Source organism: Rhinopithecus roxellana, chromosome 4, assembly GCF_007565055.1.
Source record: "Rhinopithecus roxellana isolate Shanxi Qingling chromosome 4, ASM756505v1, whole genome shotgun sequence".
NCBI lineage: Eukaryota > Metazoa > Chordata > Mammalia > Primates > Cercopithecidae > Rhinopithecus > Rhinopithecus roxellana.
This window is the reverse complement of record NC_044552.1, coordinates 177,755,894-177,777,414: the sequence shown is the minus strand read 5'-3', so window position 1 is coordinate 177,777,414 and position 21,521 is coordinate 177,755,894. Positions and strand designations below refer to the sequence as shown.

The window sequence follows — 21,521 nt, the reverse complement described above, 5'->3', positions numbered from 1 at the left end:
GGGCAGTTTGCTGTGCTTCCGAAACAGTTCTGGCCTACCCTGTGTCTCCCCTTGGACTTCTGATTGGCCCATGGGGGATGGGGATTTTTGGATCTGTGGCAGCAGTAATGATCGAGGCCTCCAAGAAGAGCTCCATTTGGAGGGTGTTAGTAGATTTTTAGTAGCCTCAATACTGCGTCCTTTAGATGTGTTTCTTTTCTCAGTGTGTCCCTTTTCATGGTGGGGGCAGGGGGGTGTATCTTATAATAAGACAGGTTTCGGGGGGAAATGACTTCATGGGCTCGCTGTTGAGCTGCTTCCCTTTGCATCTCCGGGAAAGGTGTGGTTCACCCGCAGCAGGTCCGGTTAAGGAAGCACGTGTGTGCGTTCAGCATTGCTGCGTTTCCCCTGCCACCTCACCCTAAGGATGGGGTCAAAGTTGCCTTCTGCTCAACTTGATAGAGGCTCTCTTCAACTCCCTACCACTCCTAATTCTCAGCCACGCAGTCTCCTACAGTGGAACACGAAGTTCCAAAGAGATGGTTCCAGGTGAATGCACAGCTGTGTTCCCGCCTCCTGATCCTGTCCCCAGTGAGTGACACTGGGTCATTCCTCAAGATCTCTCCTTAACCCCCTCTTCAAGACAAGACCAAACCCCACACTTGAGCACTGGGCTCCCCTGCTCTCTTCCCTGATGCCATCCCACTCCCACAGGGCGTGACCCCAGCAGAAGACAGCTTCAGCCTGTCTTATTGACTCTGGGTGTGACAGGAACAGAGATTTTGAAGGCCTCTTTGCCCTTTTCCCTAGAGAGTAGGTGGCTTTGCCCCTGAGCAGCTCTCCCCTGAACCCATCAGAGCCCAGCTCAGCCCTCTGTGGCAGACGTGGAGAAGGAATCCCACTCCAGTGAGGAAGGAGAGGCACCCCACAAGGAGGCCCAGGACACATGCCTCTCATCAAGGGCTGCCCCTCCGAGATGGTGCTGCAGGAATCCCGCCCTGAGATTGGGGTGTGGAGAGAATAGAGCCAATAGCTTCCTACTCTTCTACCATTTTAAAATCCCATCCTGCATTTCGCCTTTCTCTCTGACCACAGTGATGCCAAAGGTTTTCTGAATTTTGGAAAGGTCAAAATAATAAGGTAAATGTCAACAAAATGAATATGTAAGGTGTGTATCCTCGAAATACTCTTTCTTTGGTAAATTGTAGTTTTATTTAAATGTGATCACTTTTAGGTGATTTGGGGAATTTGCCCACTTCCTGCAGAAACTATCTTGATCTTATTAAATTAAATAAGATGTAACTAGGGAAGGGGAGAAAAAGAGTGAAATCAGGCATGAATCATTCCATCTGTGTAACCCATAAAAGTCATAACAACAGTAAACAATACCAGAACCTCTCAGGCAGCCTACAGCTAATTCAATCTCGACTTCTACCACCTAGGCTGAAAGAATATAGCTTACAGAGATGGCCAAGGGAGCCTAGAACTTTCTAGAGCTACTTGCTCCTCCCCCTGCTTTAATGCAGTCATTGGTCACTGCCCAGTGTGCCCCTGGCATCTGACCAGTAGGGGGCACATGTGAGCAGCGTCCTATATGAGCACAGCACAGGCACCAGCTGGTCAGGATGAGGCACCTCTACCTGGGCTCCATAGGAGAGCTAACTAGGTCATTGGATTCGATTCATCTTTTTAAAGTCTTTGAGAGTTTACTTGATTGGGATTTTTATTAAATCTCTTAACCAACTTTCCTCATTCTCAAATGCCAGTGTAATTCTGTGAACACTCCAAACGTTAGAAATATTTTTCTTATATTGTAAACAAATTCCGTTTATGTAGAAGATAGTTCTCCTTGGAAAAACAATTGCCTGAAAGCTCTTCCAATTTAGCAAGGAACATAGTCTGAGAAAAGAGAAATAGGTACGCAGGTACATGCCCTGCCTCAGCCCTCCCACATATGGTCATTTTTGCTTGTTGAAAAATAGACTTTAAGTAAAAAAAGAAGCATCAAAAATGATCCCTCATATAAAGGAGACTGCTTTTATAATACTGGCCATTCTTTTCAGTTGATTGATTTTATTCCTATTCTTCATTTTTATTTTTGCTGTTGTCTGTTTTTCTCTTGTCTCACCTCCAAGCTTTCTTTCCCTGAGCCTCCCGAGGGAGGTCTGACAATGCAAGAAGGATGAGAATGTGGGCGGGAGATGAGGGTGGGAGGAACTGCCCAGACCTGTCAGGCTTGGGTGTAGCACCTGCAAGGAGAACATGATTCTCCTGCGGTGACAGCCTGACTGGGCCCCCCCACCCACCAAGGCAGGACCACGGCGACCCGGGGAGCATGCTGCCAGCAGCCATGGTGGGGGCTCTGGTCAGAGGATGGAGGAATCGAAGCTCTCCTCGAAGGGCTGAGTCAAAACTTGTTATCCCACCGAGCCAAGATGGAATTCCAATTCAGGGTATGTTTGACAGCTTGATGTGGCTGTGTGGCCCTTTGTAAAGGGTCCAGAGGGTGATCATGAGCTTATAAGCTTTTCTCCACCTTCAAATGGAATTGACAAATCCAGAATCTGTTTTTCTTCTTGGGTTATCATAAACTGTGACTAATTTTACTTGTGGGAGGTCTATTTTCCTTTCCTATCAGACTTCAGTAGTCACATAGTACCTTCAGTAGTCACATAGTAGAAGATTATTACTACCTTCTTTTTTTCCAGAGCTGTTATTTTAAGATGGAATTTTTGTTCTGTGGTATTTGTGTTTGCCTAGTAGGATAAAAAAGGTGTACTGGCTTTTGGCAAATTTTAGTCTAAATCACATCACTTTATTATGTCTGGAATGGGAGATGGGGAAAGTACTTAATTTCTGCTTTTTCCCAGTAATTCTATTTATTTTCTGTTTTGTTACTATTGTTTTGAGGCAACAATAGAACTAGTGACAAAAATGTAGCTTTCTTGTTAACTTAGTTCAAAGGGTTATTATGGCCTTTTTCTGAAATAAATTTTCATTAGAATGAAATACTTTGGAAATACCTGACCTCGTTCTTTTCTGTCTGGACCTTGGACTCCTTAATGGTACTTACTAGAAGGGAACTCTATGGTCTTGCCGATGATCAACCCATGGGAGGAATGCAGTGCCAGCTGAGGAAGCAAGTCTGAGCCCAGAAGTCATAGACTCCCAGGGGCTGTTGTAGCTGGCCTGCTGCCCCTCCATGCTCTCATCTGACTCCACGCCTTGAGAGTTTCCTAGGGAGTAAACACAAGTGTTGTTGCCTTTCAATAAATAGGTATTGCAAGCAAATATATACTACACATTTTTTAAGGCAGTCTCATGCTCTGGTCTGTAGCTAATCTACTTTTAAGAGGTGTAAAAAACAAATGTTATCATCTGTTTTGTTTGGACAGTGGTTTCCAGCCATACTTTTCAGGCTGACTATATTCAAGAAGAGTCCAGCCAAGAAACTCTTTTGAAAATAGCCTGATAAGTATTCATTGCAAGGTAGTAAATTTGTCATTTAACCAGGTATCCGAAAGAGACAAGGCTGTTCTATGTTCTAAACTGCCAAAAGATGAGTGATTATTTGTAAAACCTAGGCATTCAGTAAGAAGTGCTAATCACAGTATTTAAAAAATTAATCACCTGATTTTGCTCCTTTGCTTCTCAGATGAGAAAACAGAGCCCAGGGAAGTTGATTATTGAGCTTCAGGCACCACAGCCAATGAAGTGGCAAAGCAGGCCTGGAATCACATGTCCCAGACTCTTAGTCTTACATTTTATTTTATTTTATTTTTTGAGATGGAGTCTCACTTTGTCACCCAGGCTGGAGTGCAGTGGTGTGATCTTGGCTCACTGCAACCTCCGCCTCCCGGGTGCAAGTGATTCTCATACCTCAGCCTCCTGAGTAGCTGGCATTACAGGCACGCTCCACCATGCCCAGCTAATTTTTGTATTTTTGGTAGAGACAGGGCTTCACCATATTGGCCAGGCTAGTCTTGAACTCCTGACCTCAGGCGACCCACCTGCCTTGAACTCCCAAAGAGGCCTTCTCTCTTTGGGATTACAGGCATAAGCCACCAAGCCCAACCATTTAATCTAACATTTTCTCTCTTATCTCATACTCTCCTGAAAAATTTGACAAATTTCTGTAACAATATTCAGAGCTTTGCAAGGTAACAAAGTAAAAACATAGTAAAAACTATGCTAACATGTAAAAGATTTTTTAAAAACCAGTGTATTGAGATATAATTCAGGCCGGGCGCGGTGGCTCAAGCCTGTAATCCCAGCACTTTGGGAGGCCGAGACAGGCGGATCACGACGAGGTCAGGAGATCGAGACCATCCTGGCGAACACGGTGAAACCCCGTCTCTACTAAAAAATACAAAAAACTAGCTGGGCGAGGTGGCGGGCGCCTGTAGTCCCAGCTACTCCGGACGCTGAGGCAGGAGAATGGCGTAAACCCGGGAGACGGAGCTTGCAGTGAGCCGAGATCCGGCCACTGCACTCCAGCCTGGGTGACAGAACGAAACTCTGTCTCAAAAAAAAAAAAAAGAAGAAGAAGAAGTAATATGGTCTTTGAGCTTTAGTTCTTTATTCTCTGGAATAATATTCTCTTTTGACATAAAAATTTATAGTTGCAATTGTTTCCCACTCCATAGAATTGGTAAATATAAAATGGTCATGTGTTGAATAATATAAGCATTTTACTGTGCCGTGTCAAAAGTGAACTCAGGAAATCTGACAATGGCTAGTTCCTGCCTTTAGTGACCTTCTGTTGGTGTTTATTACTGAGGGTGGTGGGAGTCTCCTGGATGCTCAACAGTGTGACTTGAGATAGGTCCTTTAAATTCATAACTGCTGTTTGGTTTATTTTATTTTATTTTGGAATTTTTTTTTAATTTTATTTTTCCATAAGTCATTGGGGGTATGGGTGGTATTTGGTTACATGAGTAAGTTCTTTAGTGGAGATTTGTGGGATCCTGGTGCGCCCATCACCCGAGGGGCATACGCTGCACCAAATCTTGACCCCACCAACATGGTTACTCTTTCTCAGTGCTGGACTCAGGAACTGACAGCAGTCAAGCCAAAACAGAAGCTGCTACTACTTCAAGAAGCCTTTTCACACCTCACTAGAGTAAGGAAATGGAACACAAAGGTTTATTTCAGTGGTTCATAGATTTCACCTCGAAATATCAAATGTAACTATAATTCTCTAATGGTTCTGTCTCCAAGTAAAGTAAGCATGCATATATTTGTATATGAGTAGTCTGCCATTCAGCACACTAAAACATGCCGTTCCTGGGCTTCAGCTATTTCAAAAGGTGTGGAGGATGTGAGAGGAAGGGTGCAAAATGAAACCCTGGATTAGGAGTTAAAATTACTGTAGGATGTCTTTACTGGAGATGATTTCCCACGCACTCTCTCAAAGATCTAATCAGGAACAAACATTTGCACATTTTATGTTGCAAACAAGTTATTTGGTTTGTTGAGTGGAATCATGGTTATTTTCATGCCTGTGTGATTTCAGGAATTCTGTTCTCCTGCTTTTGGGAAGCTGCTTCAGCTCACACATCCCTGCCTCCCATGAACACCTGAACGGCCTGTGGGCTGTGTTGCTCTTCTGCAACCCAGCGCATGCATTGTTCACTTTCCCCATAGTCCTCCCTCATCTGGATGATGAACCCAGTTAGATCTCTGTGGCCTGATACTCTCTAAATCCACCATGGCGGGTGTCCTACACAGAGTAGGCACACAGTGAATATAGCAGTGACTTCAGAAACCTGAAATACAAGACGTTATAAAGGACAGAGCCTGGTTCTTATATATGGCCTGTGTAATCTGTCTTGATGCTTTGCAAGCCAAACCAGATACTTAAGTTATTATTGCTTTTTACATTTCAAAGGCCTACAGACTGCCATTGGCCTAAATATAAAATAATAATTTCTGTCTGTAGAGCTGTACACCCTGTAGTCGAAAAGAAAGCCCTTCCTTCCTCATTTCTTAATGACAGCCTATAATCATCTCTGAGCAATTTTTAAGATTTTTTCTAAACCACCGTTTCCGTCATTATGTCGGCTGGGGAAGAGCCTCTTCTTCTATCAATAGAATGGTTCTCATTCCTTCCCAAGTCCAACCACCCACCTTGTGAGAAGAGGTCGTTGTAAATCTCAGCCAACTTTCTTTTTCAACAATTATGTTGGGAGAAATGTCAGATGATAAAATCAGTTAATCACTGAATATTTACTGAGGACTTGGGAAAAGTTTTGGGGAGCCATTGGAGAGAATATAACTGAACCACTGTATGTTCTACCCGAACTCTATTTCCTCATTCACTTCCAGCCTAGGCTTGAAGGAACAAGAGACGAGGGGTGGATCCAGGTTCCTGTCTAGCTGGGACATGGCCCATTTCCTTTGAGAGGCCTGGGAGCAGTTTGAGGAAGCCTGGTTAGGCATCTGTCAATCCCAACTGAAGTCACTGTTTATATGGGGTGAGGAATTTTTAACCTCACCCCATATAAGGCCTAACAACTTCAGGTATGAGTAAAATAAATACAGAAATTGCACATCACAACTTAATGTTTGTTGTCTTTATGTACTGAAAGTATTTTATGTTTGTAAACTCAAAATTAACCCCATTTTATAAATAATGGTAATGACTATAATGGTTTAAAATAATTTACTGTATCTGTCACTCTTTTCTGATGGAATTTAATAGACTCGCATACTCTTATTTTACTTCAGATCAATAATACAACTCTTTTCCCGTATTTCTTCATAATTAACTATGTAATTATCATTTGATAAAAGCCTCTTATTTTAATTAGAATAATATGATCATGGGCTAATGACTCAATAAATATTCACTGAGCAGCTGCTATGTGGAAAACTAATGGCATGCTGGAAAGAAAAGAATTTTTCCTAAGGCTTGTCCTTGACCTCAAAAAAGCATTTGTGATCTAGAGAAGACAAATTTAAAGAAATGCTACAAGTATAATATGAATAGGCAGAATTAAATAAGTACTAAATGAATATCAGAGGGAAAAAATGCTAATTTTAAGGGAGATATAGAGTTTCCCCAGTAAGTAGAATTTGAATGGAGCCTTCCAAACCATTGAGGATACTTTCAACTCTGAAATTTGGGCCAAGAGAAAGTAAATATTTGCTTTTGTCACACTTTCAGTCTCTTTTAACTTATGAAGTTTCTACTAAGTCAAACTGAAATTAATTAGTTATACTGTCAGAGTGCATTGGTGATTTCTCTGTGTAGAAAACAGTGGAAAGGCCATCCAAGGGCAGGCGCTAGCAATGAGCAAAGGCGCAGAGGAATGAAAGCAAATGACATTTGGGGGTTGAGATGTCCATATGGCTGAAGTTCCAGGCCAGAACATAGAAGGCCTTAAATGCCAAGATAAGGAGCTTGGACTTGATCTGTAGACCTCAGGGAACTGTTCCTGCGTTAGGATCACCTGAGGTCAGGAGTTTGAAACCAGCCTGGCCAACATAGTGAAACTCCGTCTCTACTAAAAATACAAAAATTAGCCGGGTGTGGTGGTGCGCACCTGTAGTCCCAGCTGCTTGGGAGGCTGAGACAGGAGAATCACTTGAACCTGGGAGGTGGAGGTTGCAGTGAGCCAAGATCACACCACTGCACTCCAGCCTGGGTGACAGAGCAGGACTCTGTCTCAAAAAATTAACAAACAAACAAACAAAAAACCTATGTATGACTTATTTGGTGTCTCTCTACTTCCTGGAAGTTGCTTCTCAACTTTTGGCTTCTCTCTGATCATTCTAACTCTGGGACTTGGAAGCTCTTATGTCAGCAAACAAAGCCCACAGTGGCTTCCTTCTTCCCTTTGTATGATCAGCCAGTGATTCAAATTGCCATTGGAATAATCTCTGAATTCCCTGGGATAGACTCTGAGGTCCTGCATCACTAACCACCCTCTCTTTGGTCATACTGCAGCACAGCTGCTTGGTTCAGGCTAACCACTCCCTCATGTGTTTCGTCTCTCCTGGCCTGGCTCTCTTCTCCAACACTTAGCTGCTTTCTCACCCCGTCTCTGCACATCCTCACCCATCACCTTCTTCCAGAGCCAGCTCGAAGCCCAGCCCTTGGGAAAGCATATATGGCCCATGTTGTTACATTCATAAATCATACAGCAGCATCTCTGGAGTGTCTCCTTTGCACAAGGCTACGAGAGGAATGCATAGCCGTGAGTGGCCCAGGTCGGGATGCAGGGACCTCGTGACTAGCTCGAGAGGCAGGGCAAAATGGCAAAAGATGCAAACAGCGCTTCAAGAGAATGGAAGCTGTGTCGCATGATAGTTTAGATGTCATTCCCAGCCAAGTTGGTATAGGCTTTGTATATAGTTATTGCTTCCCTCATCTTCATCTTTGTATATGCTTCTGGGAGTTTACATGGGAGGCTTTGAATCCTTGACTGTGATTCATTCAAAGACATGTAGCACAGATCTAGTTTATAAGAACCTTTGCCAATGAACATGGCAGAATGTTCTGTTTTATGTCTGCCATTAGTTGTTAGGTGGGGGCCGTCCCTGTTCTGGCATGCAGGACTCTGCTACTGGAAATTATTATAGCATACAGAGTAAGAGTTCCAGTCCCAGACTTAGACTGTCTAGGTTCAAATGCCAGTTTCACTCCTTACTAGTTGTGTGACTTTGAAAATTATTTCATCTCTCAGTGCCTCATTTTTCTCAAGTAGGGATGATAGTAACATCTGCCTTTTAGAATTGTTGTGGGCATTCAGTGAATTAACTTAAAGAGAAAATGTTTCAAATAGTGCCTAGGTGGGCACAGCGGCTCACAGCTGTAATCCCAGCACTTTGGGAGGCTGAGGCGGGTAGATCACCTGAGGTCCGGAGTTGGAGACCAGTCTGGCCAACATGGTGAAACCCCGTCTCTACTAAAAATACAAAAATCGGCTGGGTGTGGTGGTATGTGCCTATAATCCCAGCTACTTGGGAGGCTGAGGCAGGAGAATTGCTTGAACCCTCAAGGCAAAGGTTGCAGTGAGCTGAGATGGCACCATTGTACTCCAGCCTGGGTGACAGTGAGACTCTGTCTCAAAAACATAAAAATAAAAATAAAAAATAAAATAGTGCCTAGCACATAGCAAGTACTCAAAAAATGTTAGCAATAATAATTGATTTATATTATTAAGTAGTCCTCATGACTGTGTAATTACCATCTTTTTTTTTTTTTTTTTTTTTTTTTGAGGCGGAGTCTCGCTCTGTCGCCCAGGCTGGAGTGCAGTGGCCGGATCTCAGCTCACTGCAAGCTTCTCCTCCCGGGTTTACGCCATTCTCCTGCCTCCGCCTCCCAAGTAGCTGGGACTACAGGCGCCCGCCTCGTCACCCGGCTAGTTTTTTGTATTCTTTAGTAGAGATGGGGTTTCACCGTATTAGCCAGGATGGTCTCGATCTCCTGACCTTGTGATCCGCCCGTCTCGGCCTCCCAAAGTGCTGGGATTACAGGCTTGAGCCACCGCGCCCGGCCAATTACCATCTTTTTAAGTGTTTTCTAGTCAATTCCTAGTAACTGGAACTGCAGTTCTTAGTAGCTGGGGTTATCAATATATCTGCCTTCTGTGTTGGTAAATTTTCATACGTCTAAAGTTTTAAAACCTCTGCATAAACATTCCCCCTGGAAAACTAGACTCAGTGGTATTTTATTATTCCTACATTGACATTTTAATAGCCAAGAATGGCTTTTAAAAGAATTAGGAAGACACACGGCATCTGTCAGTCTCGATATCATAGTTCCTGTTATGTTTCTGTTTCCATGTGAACCCTGTTTTTTCAAAAGTTTATAAGTCTTTTGCTCCATGGTGAGATTCAGCAACAAGTTTCTATTCCAAAGAACAATATTTGTCCTACTTGAAAACCTACTCTGGTTTCCATTTTCTTTGCTCAATGGTTTATGCTTCTAGAACTTGAATTTTGTTTGATGTTTTTGCCAATACGATTTTTCATATTTGGTAATTTTACAAATCTTCTTAAAGGCTCCAAGTCTAGCACATTTTCCTTTGATTTTTAGGTAGTGAGCTGCTTAATTTGGTTTTAAGATAAGGGTATAGAAAATATTAGGAATTCACTAGAAATATATCTCTGTTCTACAAACTAGGATCCTAGACTGTACTGGGTGTATCTTCCTTATAGAGAAAAGAGCAGATTCTGCTTTCCTTGAAAATTTAAAGTATAGAGCAGTGGTTAAGAACACTAAAATCCTAGCTCTTCTACTTAACATCTATGTGATCTTGGACTTGTGTAGCTTGCCTAAGCCTTGAATTGCCCATCTTTCAAATGGGAGCGATGGAATTCTCCTGAGGACTGGATGAGAACATGCATGTCAGTTGCTTAAAGTTAAAAGAAAAACAAACAAAAAGCCATGCACACCCAAATGTCCATTATTATTGTTTCACAGAGGTCTGACTCCAGAGTTTCTCTCATGAACTGTATTTCTGGTTGTTGATATTTTCCTGCAACAAGATGGGCCCTCCTTGAATGGAGGAAGATTTTGTGTTGTAAATAGCTGTAAAGTGACTAAGTAGATGTGGTTCAGTCATACTTGTTGGGAAGAAAGGGCAGGAAAATATAAAACTAATTCAGACTTAGTATCTTTACCTTAAAAATGTTAATTTTTTACTTTCTTGGCCACTTTCACAAGAAGTCTAATGAAATGGAGATTTTCTTTATAGAAGTTACATGGAGGGGGCAGAAGACTGGTGTGCAAAACCGTGGCTCTATGTCAAGGTTGTGATGAGGAAGAATTCAGATCAAAGAGACTATTTTAGGATGTCCTCCCTCTATCAATAGTTCTTAAAGTCCACATATCCTTTAAATGACTTATTTGACAGCTTAGGTTGAAAGTCCCTGGGAAGCCTGGCAGAGGAACTCGTCCTAAGACCAGGAGACCCAGGGTAGAGCCGCAGCCGGGGAGAAGCAGAGGGCTCTTTGAGCGACATCTGTTTCCCCCTCTCCCTGAAGCCCAAAGCCACTTCAGGGCCTGCAGTGATGGCAGGCTGCCAGCTTCAGAAGAAAATCTGCAGTTTTCCATTTGAGATTAGAGGATGACACTTAGACATTTGATCATCTTGCGTTAAACACTTTGAATATCTCATTACACACACACACACACAGCACGTGCACACACTTTCTCCCTTCTTCAAGGATGCATTAGCATTGGTTCTGGCGGTCTGTTCTTCAGCCCCGTTAATCTGACTTTGTGGGTGTGTTTCATAACAACAGCATCTCCATGCAAACTGCACAAAAGGAATCTTCAACCAACCGGAAGTTGGAAATGAATAATTGCTTCGTGAGCGTAATTTTACAAGGGATTTTTTTAAAGTCTAGAGATACCAGAAATTATTTGTGAGAGGGAAAATGTCTCAAGGTAAGTATATTTTAAAAGTATTCCTGTGTGCATGAGACTGAATCCCCTGGTGGTGGTATGGTGGTTTTAGAAATCAAACTACAGGGCCAGGCGCAGTGGCTCATGCCTGTAATCCCAGCACTTTGGGAGGCCAAGGCAGGTGGATTGCTTGAGGCCAGGAGTTCAAGACCAGCCTGGCCAACATGGTGAAACCCCATCTCTACTAAAAATATAAATATAGTGGCATATACCTGTAGTCCCAGCTACTTGGGAGGCTGAGGCACGAGGATTGCCTGAACCTGGGAGGCAGAGGTTGCAGTGAGCCAAGATGGTACCACTGCACTTCAGCCTGGGCAACAGAGTGAGACTCTGTCCAAAGAAAAAGAAGAAGAAGAAGAAGTACTTATAAATACATGAATCCTTCTGAGCATTTTAAAATTTCCCCAGGAGATAGAATATATATGAGATGATTTGATTCTGAAAGAGTAGAAACATTACAAACAATTTGTAAATTCCCAAGCTTTAAGAAGGTGGATAAAATGGTAAAGTTTCCACTGCTGAGACCTACTAAAGAGCTTGTCATGCTGTAGGCCATGGAGAGAGCAGTGAGCTTGGACTCAGGCCTGTGCCTAGGAAGACTATGTTAGCTCTTGAAGTTTCCTTGGAATTTTTGCAAGGTTGGGGAGCTTAAGGCACTAAAGAAACGAACCCTGAGTGGGGGAGATTTAAGGACAAGGCAACTGGGAAGTAAGTCAGGTGCCTGGGAATTGGGCAAGTGGCCCCAGTGTGGTCCTGAACAAGCGTCTCCTATTTCAGAATCTCGCTGAGGGCCGGCCCTGGGAGAGGAGCCCTTTACAGAAGTTTGGTTGGTCATTCAGAATTCAGATGGTCCCAGCAGTGGCATCAGCTCTCTGTGTACAACTGGAAGGGAGTTTGGCTTCTCCGCATATTGAGACATCTGTTTACTCTGGCCAGCCTCCTACTGGAAGATTGACACAGACAGTCCCATGCTGTGCAAAGGGAAGATGCTGTGTTTTGTTTCCTAATACCAGAGCAGCTTTCTTACGGTGAGGAATCACAAATGTCCCCACATCACTACCTGCTTAAGAAAGTGATTCTGGTCCTCTTTGATAGATCCTGAAGAATATGCTTAAGAGTTTCTCAAGACATTTTGTTCTTCTGGTGGTATTGTTTTTTGTTTTTTTTTTTTTAAAGAATGTTATGGATAAAGACCAAATGTTGGCTCATGCATCAAACAAGTAGATCAATTGTGAAGTACGGGTTGAAATGCTTGGGACCACAAGTGTTTTGGGTTTCAGATTTTTTTGGATTTGGGAATATTTGCTTTACATAGAGAGATATTTGGGGGATGGGACCCAAGTCTAAACATAAAATTTATTTAGGTTTCCTATGTACCTCATACAGGTAGCCTGAAGGTAATTTTATACAATATTTTAAATTTGTGCACGCAACAAACTTTTTGTTAAGTACTTAACATGTAGTGTTTCCCATGTGTGGAGTTACCCACTTGGGAGTCATGTAGATGCTCAAAAAGTTGTGGATTTGGGAGCATTTTGGATTTTGAATTTTTGGATTAGGGATACTCAAGCGGTACTTGGGATTATACCAATTTTGATCATGTTATGACAATTTTGTTAGTTAAGGAAGTTGTTAGCATAGAAAGGATTTGACTACCTAACCTGATTGTGTGTGTATACACTATACACACACACACATACATGAAAAAGTATGCTCAAGGAAGACTATTTTGGACACTTTTAATAAATTGATTACACTATAATAAATGCAGTAACTGGAGTTGCTAAAGATTATTTGGGGAAGTGAAACAAAATACAAGTACCTCCTATAATGCAACTGTAGGCTAGACCATCTATAAAGTTTTAGAGCTCTCCTTGTGTGTTCTTTTCCAACAATTGTGCAGGTTGTTTGTATGTCTGGGCAGGGTTAGGTGGGTTTAGTAGAATCTGTGTATTTTAAATTTCCAGTTCACCTCTTTAAAAGACGCCAAGTGTCTTCACTCATAAACATTTGTATCTGCAAATGATTCAAAAACAGGTTGATTTGATTATAATTGTTAAGCTCAATCTCTGAAAAACAATTAAGTTTTTTTTAAGGGAGTTGTATTTATACAATGCATTTGCTTAACATGTATTGTTTTCTCATAGCTGGTACAAAGGTATATTTCAAAGTACCATTAAATGAGATGAAATTGGTGATTTTGTTTGTTGCTTTTACATTACCTTTTTACGTCTTCACAACCAAAATATAACTGTCCTTAAAACTGGTGAAATCTGAATGTACCCTGTGGACTGGACCAATGTCAGTTTCTGTTGTTATACTATAGGTATGCAAGATGTTATTGTTGGGGGAAACTGAGTGAAGGGTACAGGAGGGCCCTTTGTATGTTTTTGGTTTTGTTTTATTTTTGCAGTTTCTTATAGATTTATACATATTTCAAAATAAAAAGTGCAAACAATAAAAAGTAACTGTTCTCTAGAACTCTTACCTGAAGTCTCTGGTGCCTGGCAGGGATTCAGAAAAGACACTCTGATTCAACCTTAAGTGACTGCCAAGCATTAAGTCCTGTGAGGTTTCCCTCGTGCAACAGATACTGTCTTGTAGATGTTGGTGCTCGAGAAGTGCTTCTTGAGTGCCATTGTCCCCAAACTGCCTTGCTAATAGGGAAGAGATACTTTAGACTCTGAGGTCTCTACTTACTCAGGTCACACCCTTTGCCCAGGTAGGTGGCCACTATATGCCCAGGTAGGTGGCCAAGCCCTGGGTTCCCCCAAATATTAGGAACAGTGACATTGAGAACAAGTGATGTTCTGTGAGCCCTTAGTGTGTGTCTGGCTCAGTCAGGCCATAGGCCTATTAAATCACTTAAGCCTCAGAACACCCCACGAGGCCATGAAAATTAAGCCATTTTAAACAGGGCAAGTTTAAACAATAATTCAATGGTGTCTCTACTTTCAAAATAGTTTATTAGGGATCTCAATGAAGGCCATGGATCCTCTTAGCTAAACAAATAAACTAAATTTCTTTTGAATTACAATGTCAACAAAAGAAAACTTTGAAATTGTCTGATCATCCTTCCCTTCTGAGGATAAAGACTGGCAATTATCCATGGCCCCTGCTATTTTTGCTAACTCCTGCTATGTTTAGCATCGATAGAGCCAAATTTTAGATCACTGGTTTCGGTAAATAGCTCATAGTGAGACTAATGTTTACTCAGCAGACAGTGGGTTCCTATTGCTTCAAATTGGTTTTGCGCCAGGGAAGATGGAGAGGGACATATGGAAGGACCCAATATTACAGTGAATCGGGGTGAACCTGCCAGAAAGAAGCCTCCTGTATGTCTCAGCTATAGGGAAAGAAGGAGGCCTGGAGACCCCGCCACGCCAACCAGCCTCCCTCAGCCCCTTACTGCTACAAAGCAGCAGTGTCCACCATTGATCTGGAAGATGCACAGTGAGGCATGCAGAAGCCTCATTCTGGAGCAGCCACAGACTGAGGAAGTCACTGATTCCCAAAATGCGTCCCCAGGACCAGCAGCTTCAACCATCTGGGAACTTGCTAGAAATCCTTGGGCCCCACTCCAGCCCCACCAAATCAGAGACCTGGGGCTAGGACCCAGCAGTCTGTGTCTTACCAAGCCTCCAGGGGACTCCCAGGCTAGCTGAGGTGTGAGAACCCCTGGGCTAGAGAACCTGGGGCGATCCTGTTTCCAGGCTTCAGAGTCTATGAAAGGAAAGAGTTAAACATATTTACCTAGGGCCCGCCCCTTCACCCCCAAGGCACATATTCCAGATTCTCTAATTCTATACATCTGTGATATAAACACACATATCTGGCAGTATTGAATAGTGATTAAGCTCTGAAATCTAACCGCCTGGGTTCAAATTCTGGGGTCTCCACTTCCTAGCATTGCACATCCAAGCAATCTGCTGAGCTTGCTGTGCTTTGAGCTTTTCATCCATAAAGTGGAGACGGTAGCACATCTGTCCTAGGAGAGGGTTGTGAGGAATTAGTCTAATACAGGCAAAACAGCACCAGGCACTTAGAAAGTACTCACACATTAGCTAGGGTTAGGGTTTGCGAACTTCACTCTCTCTAAAGAGTTCAGAAACTTTGAAGATGGGGATTATAGCTTGTACAGCTTTATTTGTCATATTTGGGCATATATTTAAAATGTTCTTAAACACTTGCTAAAGAAATAAGAAATCACTGGTGTTAAAATTTTATGTTTAGGCTGGGCACGGTGGCTTATGCCTGCCTGTAATCCCAGCACTTTGGGAGGCTGAGGTGGGTGGATCACTTGAGGTCAGGAGTTTGAGACCAGCCTGGCCAATGTGACGAAACCTCGACTAAAAATACAAAAATTAGCCAGGTGTGGTGGCAGGCACCAATAATCCCAGCAACTCGGGAGGCTGAAGCAGGAGAATCACTTGAACCCAGGAGACAGAGTTTGCAGTGATCCACGATCACGCCACTGCACTCCAGCTTGAGTGACAGAGTGAGATTCTAGCTCAAAAAAAAAAAAAAAAACTATTTATAGGAAGGCCGTACATTGGGTTGTATCTGTAGAGGACCTGGAAGCTGAATTTGTAAAGAATAAGCAGTAATTCTTTAGGAAGGCATTGAATGTTCCTATAAATCTAGTGGTAGGGATGTATGTGAGACCTGTGACTGTTTCCATGCTGTAACTTAAAAAAAAAAGAAGGAAATTCTTTTTGACTTACCTGTATTTGGAACTCTTTAAGCCTTTTGAAGCTTGTCTATCCATAATTGGAAGGAAATTAATATGAATGGGTGCCTTTTAGGTGCCATGCATGCACCATGATGAATGTTCACCAAGCCTTATATTGTTTAAATCAAAAGGTAATTCTGTCAAATGAGGCGGTTCCCCTGATTTTAAAGAGACTGATATCGACTGAAGTTAAAATCTATGATCATACAATAAGTCACAGGTCCAAGATTGGAAACTTGTATCTCATTCCATAATTCACCCTTTAGTATCACTAGTTTAGCTGTTATACTTTTAAAATATAAAACTAAATTTTCAACAAATGAGACATGAACATCTTTTTCCACTTCAAAAACACAACTGGACAACACAGTGGTTGTTGAAGTTATGTTGTAGGCTGGGCGCGGTGGCTCATGCCTATAATCCCAGCACTTTGGGAGGCTGAGACAGGCGGATCACGAGGTCAGGAGTTCACGACCTGCCTGGACAGCATGGTGAAACCCTGTCTCAACTAAAACTACAAAAATTAGCTGGGCATGGTGACACATGCCTGTTATCGCAACTACTCAGTAGGCTGAGGCAGGAGAATTGCTTGAACCCCAGTGACAGAGGTTGCAGTGAGCCAAGATTGTGCCACTGCACTCCAGCCAGGGTGACAGAGCAAGACTCGTCTCAAAAAAAAGAGTTCTGATGTGTGGGGCGTGGTATTGGGAACCTCTCACCATCAACAGTACTTCCCATTTTGTTTTGGGGTATCTGTGTGTGTGTGTGTGTGTGTGTGTGTGTGTACTTATATATATGGCATCTGGTACCCAAATTGTACCCTCTAACAGTTATTTAAATCACCTAGTGTAATGCTTTAACATGTAGTTATGTTTTGTTCTGTCACCATAAATAAAAAACAGAAGTACAAGCTGATGGGGAAATAATAACCCCAAAGACAACCATCAATAACAAAGATACTTTCTAAATCAATCTAGAACCTGTCAGTCTCCATAATGGGTCAACTTCCAACTTGTTCCTTGTTGCCTCAGGGCTGTTCTGAACCCTGAAGTCCTCCCACTCTGTAGCTGATGACCTGCTGTGTTCACTCCTTACAAGGAAGCAGCCACTTCCTCCCATGGACTAGTAGCCTGGCACTTCTGCATCTCTAATGGCACAGCTGAGTGGTACCAATGCTTCTAATTTTGTACTTACGAAAATCAAAAAACCTTAGCAAAGCCTGTGTTTTCATCTCCGTCATTCTCCCTTTATCTGCCCAGGCCTTTAGATGAAAAAATGGCCAAGGTACTTAGATAAGAGATGCCAGGTAGGCAGGGGAGCCAGACCCAGGTTTTAGTCTCGTAATAAAGAAAATCATGAAGTCCCTTCCCACTTCTCTCCTTTCCTGACTCCTTCCTGTCAGTTTATCAAAATGAAAGCAGTTTAGGATACACAGGTTGCCTACCAAGGGTTCTTAGATTCTGACTTGCTTAATACTTAAAATACAATTTTATTCAGTCCATTAGAAAAGCTCTTGTCTGGCCGGGTATGGTGGCCTGTAATTCCAGCACTTTGGGAGACTGAGGCAGGCAGATCACTTGAGCTCTGGAGTTCGAGACCAGCCTGGCCAACATGGTGAAACCCCATCTCTACTAAAAATACAAAAATTAGCCAGGCGTGGTGGCAGGTGCCTGTAATCCCAGCTACTCGTGAGGCTGAGGCAGGAGAATCACTTGAATCCAGGAGGTGGAGGTTACAGTGAGCCAAGATTGTGCCACTGCACTCTTGCCTGGGTGATGGAGCAAGACTCCATCTGAAAAAAAATAAAAACTTTTTTCTACTTGAAAAGCTACTTCCTACAGTATTAAAAAATAATCAGTCTAGAATATATTCTGCTTTTTTGTTCAATTGTACCTTAATTTGGAAGTGTGGAACATTCTTGTGTCACAGTAGTGTCTCTCTACCCTGGCAACACATAGGAATCACAAGAAAAAATACTCTGGTCTTGCCCTCCAGTGAATGTGCTGTTTTAAAATAGTGTTTGATTGCTGTTTAGCACCTTGATTTTTGAAAACTTGCAGAATTTCTTGTGGTGTTTTTACATAGTTGAATGTACTCAGTGCCTTTGAATTTGCTTATATATTATTATCACTGACAATGGAACTAATTTTAAGTCTTTTCAGTTTGACATAGTAGAGCCTTTCACTCTGGTGAAGATCAGGACTTACAAAAAGATTCGAAGTGCAAATAATAAACAATTGCAAACAATAGCTTTCTGTTGGCGCTGAGTTTCAGTGTTGAAAGTATCTTCAATGGTTGATGGTCCAACCAACTGACCTGTTAGCATGGTGAAAATGAATCTCAGTTGGTTCTTTGGAGTGAGGGGGAGATGTTTGGCTGGTGCCGTCCTCTGAGGGCAGGGAATCGTCAGCACAAACGCACTCTTTATTAACCTTGGGCTTCAGACATAAACCTTCCTCTGGTCTCCTTCCAATGGAGTTTGGCAGCATTTCACATGGGTCTCAAGGGCCCCTCTTGTCCCTTCTGAGCAAGCCCCCTCTGAACTCAGAGACAAAAGTGACTTTTCCTACAACACACCTCACCCTGGACCCCAGCGTGATTCCTGCCTAGTTCTATTCATAATCCCTTATTTCTCCTTTGGAGAGTCTAATCCTTGAAGTCTCTCATCCTTGACCCCCTCAAAGAGTTTTTCACTGGGATGATGGACTAGGGGAAGGCTGAGGCAGGTGGAGTAAGGGGCTGCAGGCAGCCTTGAGCTCTCCATGGAGCACTGGTTCTCAACCTTACATCACCCAAAGAGTTCAGGTACCTTTGCCCATTCCTGGGCCCTGTCCCTGAAAATTCTGATGTTGTGCTCTTGGGCAGGGCCCAGCAATCTGGTTGCTTGTTGAAAATCTTGCTGATGATGATTGTTAGCCAGCTTGGACTGCCATAACAATAACACAGACTGGTGGCTTAAATGACAGGCATTTATTTTCTCATAGTCCTGGTGGCTGTAAGTCCAAGATCAAGGTGCTAGTGGGGTTGGTGTCCAGTAAGGCCTTTCTTCCTGGCTTACAGACAGCTGCCTTCTGGCTGTATTCTCACATGGGCTTTTGCATAGAGAGAGAGCAAGATCTCTAGTATTTCTTCCTCTTCCTGTAGGGACACCAGTCCTATTGGACTAGGGCCCCACCCTTATGACCTCATTTAACTCCACCTCCTTAAAGGGCTTGTCTCCAAATACAGTCACTTTGGGGGTTAGGGCTTCAACATCAACATATGTATTTGGGCAGGGGGACACAATTCCGTCCATAGCAATAATTTAGGAGGTGTTAGGTAACACCTGGAGAAATAATGGTTTAGGGTGTGTACTAACGATCACCAGTTTTTTGGTTTACAATACCATTATGATAATTGATGTATTAAAATGTCTAAATAGATTAAAATCTCTTAAGTGTCAGCAGAATAATGAAATGTAAAGCATATTTCAAAGATATGCCATTGGAACACTCATTTTTATAAGCTATAAATGGTTTATCTCATCTTCAGGGGAACTTTTAAGAAATAAAATCCTGGGATGGGATTTATCCATGCAGAAAAGCACAAGAATTCCCTGTTTTCTGACACTGTCTTTGTCATGGGGTTTCCAGAGAAACATGGAAAGCGGTGGGGACCACTTGTCCCACTCAGCCCTTGCCCCTCTCCAGCCACCACTGCCCATGCACAGAGTCTCCTGAGCCCAGTTGCCCCGCCTGCCAGGGGGTGTACTGGAAACAAGCATGTGGCCTCATAAACGAAGCAAGTTACTAGACTTGCTCCATCCACCTCTAGTCTGGAGTAGCTTTTTCCCTGGGGGAAGCTTTTAGCTTCTGCTTTTTCTTCCACATGAGGATTAGGGGAAAATGGTTGGTTTTGTTTTTCTGTCCCCCTCACCCACTCCCTCCTCCTCATGCTCCTGAGGGAAGATATCACATATCAGAGGCAATTCTTCTTCAGAAAGACTTAGGTATGTCTACAAATCCTCTTGGAGGCCTCGGTGTATTAAAAGTTTTATCTCTGGGGTTCAGAAAGAAACACTGGGATGGCATGCAGGGTAGGGCTTCCCCTTTCTAGGAAAAATGCTGCTGATGAACTAGTGCCTCTAGATGCCGTCTTAAATGATCAATGACAAAATGCATAAACGCTCTTCCAAGTTATTCCTCTTTGTTCCTTGCCCGTAAATCCAGTTTTATAGTCATTGTTTATTTTGATAGGACTTGAATCTCCAATTCTAAGTCTTCACTCCTGTCCTATTATTTTCTGAAAAGGTACAACAAAACAAGTGGTTTATGAGATTAGGATGTGTTACGTAAATGTTGGCATTTATAGTAGATCTTGTCTTATTTTTCAGAAGAGCTCGTAAACAAATCCTCACTTCAATACTTCCATAAGGGTGAGTAGATGGTAGCAACCCCTGAGTCTCTCCAGTGAGCTCAGTGTGTCATTCTTTGGGGGCTGTGGTTTGTCTTGATGTTCCATCAAGTTTTCCATTTCAAAAACTACGATAGGCATGGTGCAGTGGCCTATGCCTGTAATCCCAGCAATTTGGGAGGCCGAGGTGGGAGGATCACTTGAGCTCAGGCGTTTGAGACCAGCAGGGCAACATAGGGAGACCCCATCTCCACATATAATTTAAAAAATTAGCCAGGCATGGTGGTGCACACCTGTGGTCCCAGCTACCCAGAAGGCTTAGGCAGGAGGATCACCTGAGCCTGGGAGGTTGAGGCTGCAGTAAGCTGTAATCATCTACTTTGCTCCAGCCAGGGCAACAGGGCAAGACTCTGTCTCAAAAAAAAGAAAGAAAAAGTAACTATGACACCAGTTATCTGTTTGGTTTGGCAGCATTAATTGCGTCTTCTATCTTAATTCCTTCGTAGAAACCCTGACCAAATTCTAATGCTTTGTTTAAATGGAGGTTTGCAAAAGAACTGATAGGATAAGATACTTTGAATATAAAGAGACCAAAAAAATGAAAATAAGAGTTAATTCGGATAAATGGCAAAGACATTTTACATTTCCTGACCTGTGATTAATTTTTCCCCACCCCTCCACTGTAAACCTTCTTCCCTCCCCTCACCAAATTTTTCCATGATGGGAAGATTGGTCTTCTAGTGTATGTTTCATTTTCTTTTTTTCTTTTCTTTTTTTTTTCTTTTAAGATGGAGTCTTGCTCTGTCACCCAGGCTGGAGTGCGGTGGCACAATCTCGGCTCACTGCAGCCTCTGCCTTCTGGGTTCAAGCAATTCTCCTGTCTCAGCCTCCTGAGTAGCTGGGATTACAGGTGCGTACCACCATGCCTGGCTAATTTTTGTATTTTTAGCAGAGATAGGGTTTTGCCACGTTGGCCAGGCTGGTCTCGAACTCCTGACC

The 21,521-nt window shown here is 42.7% G+C and overlaps 1 protein-coding gene across 1 annotated transcript in view; it reads left to right on the top strand.

Moving 5' to 3' along the window:
- Positions 1-21,521, top strand: part of PLEKHG1 (pleckstrin homology and RhoGEF domain containing G1) — a 157,520-nt gene that overhangs the window by 1,026 nt on the left and 134,973 nt on the right. The window contains 1 exon segment of the mRNA XM_030928737.1: positions 20,503-20,544. Within this exon segment, the coding sequence (XP_030784597.1) occupies positions 20,503-20,544 (42 nt within the window).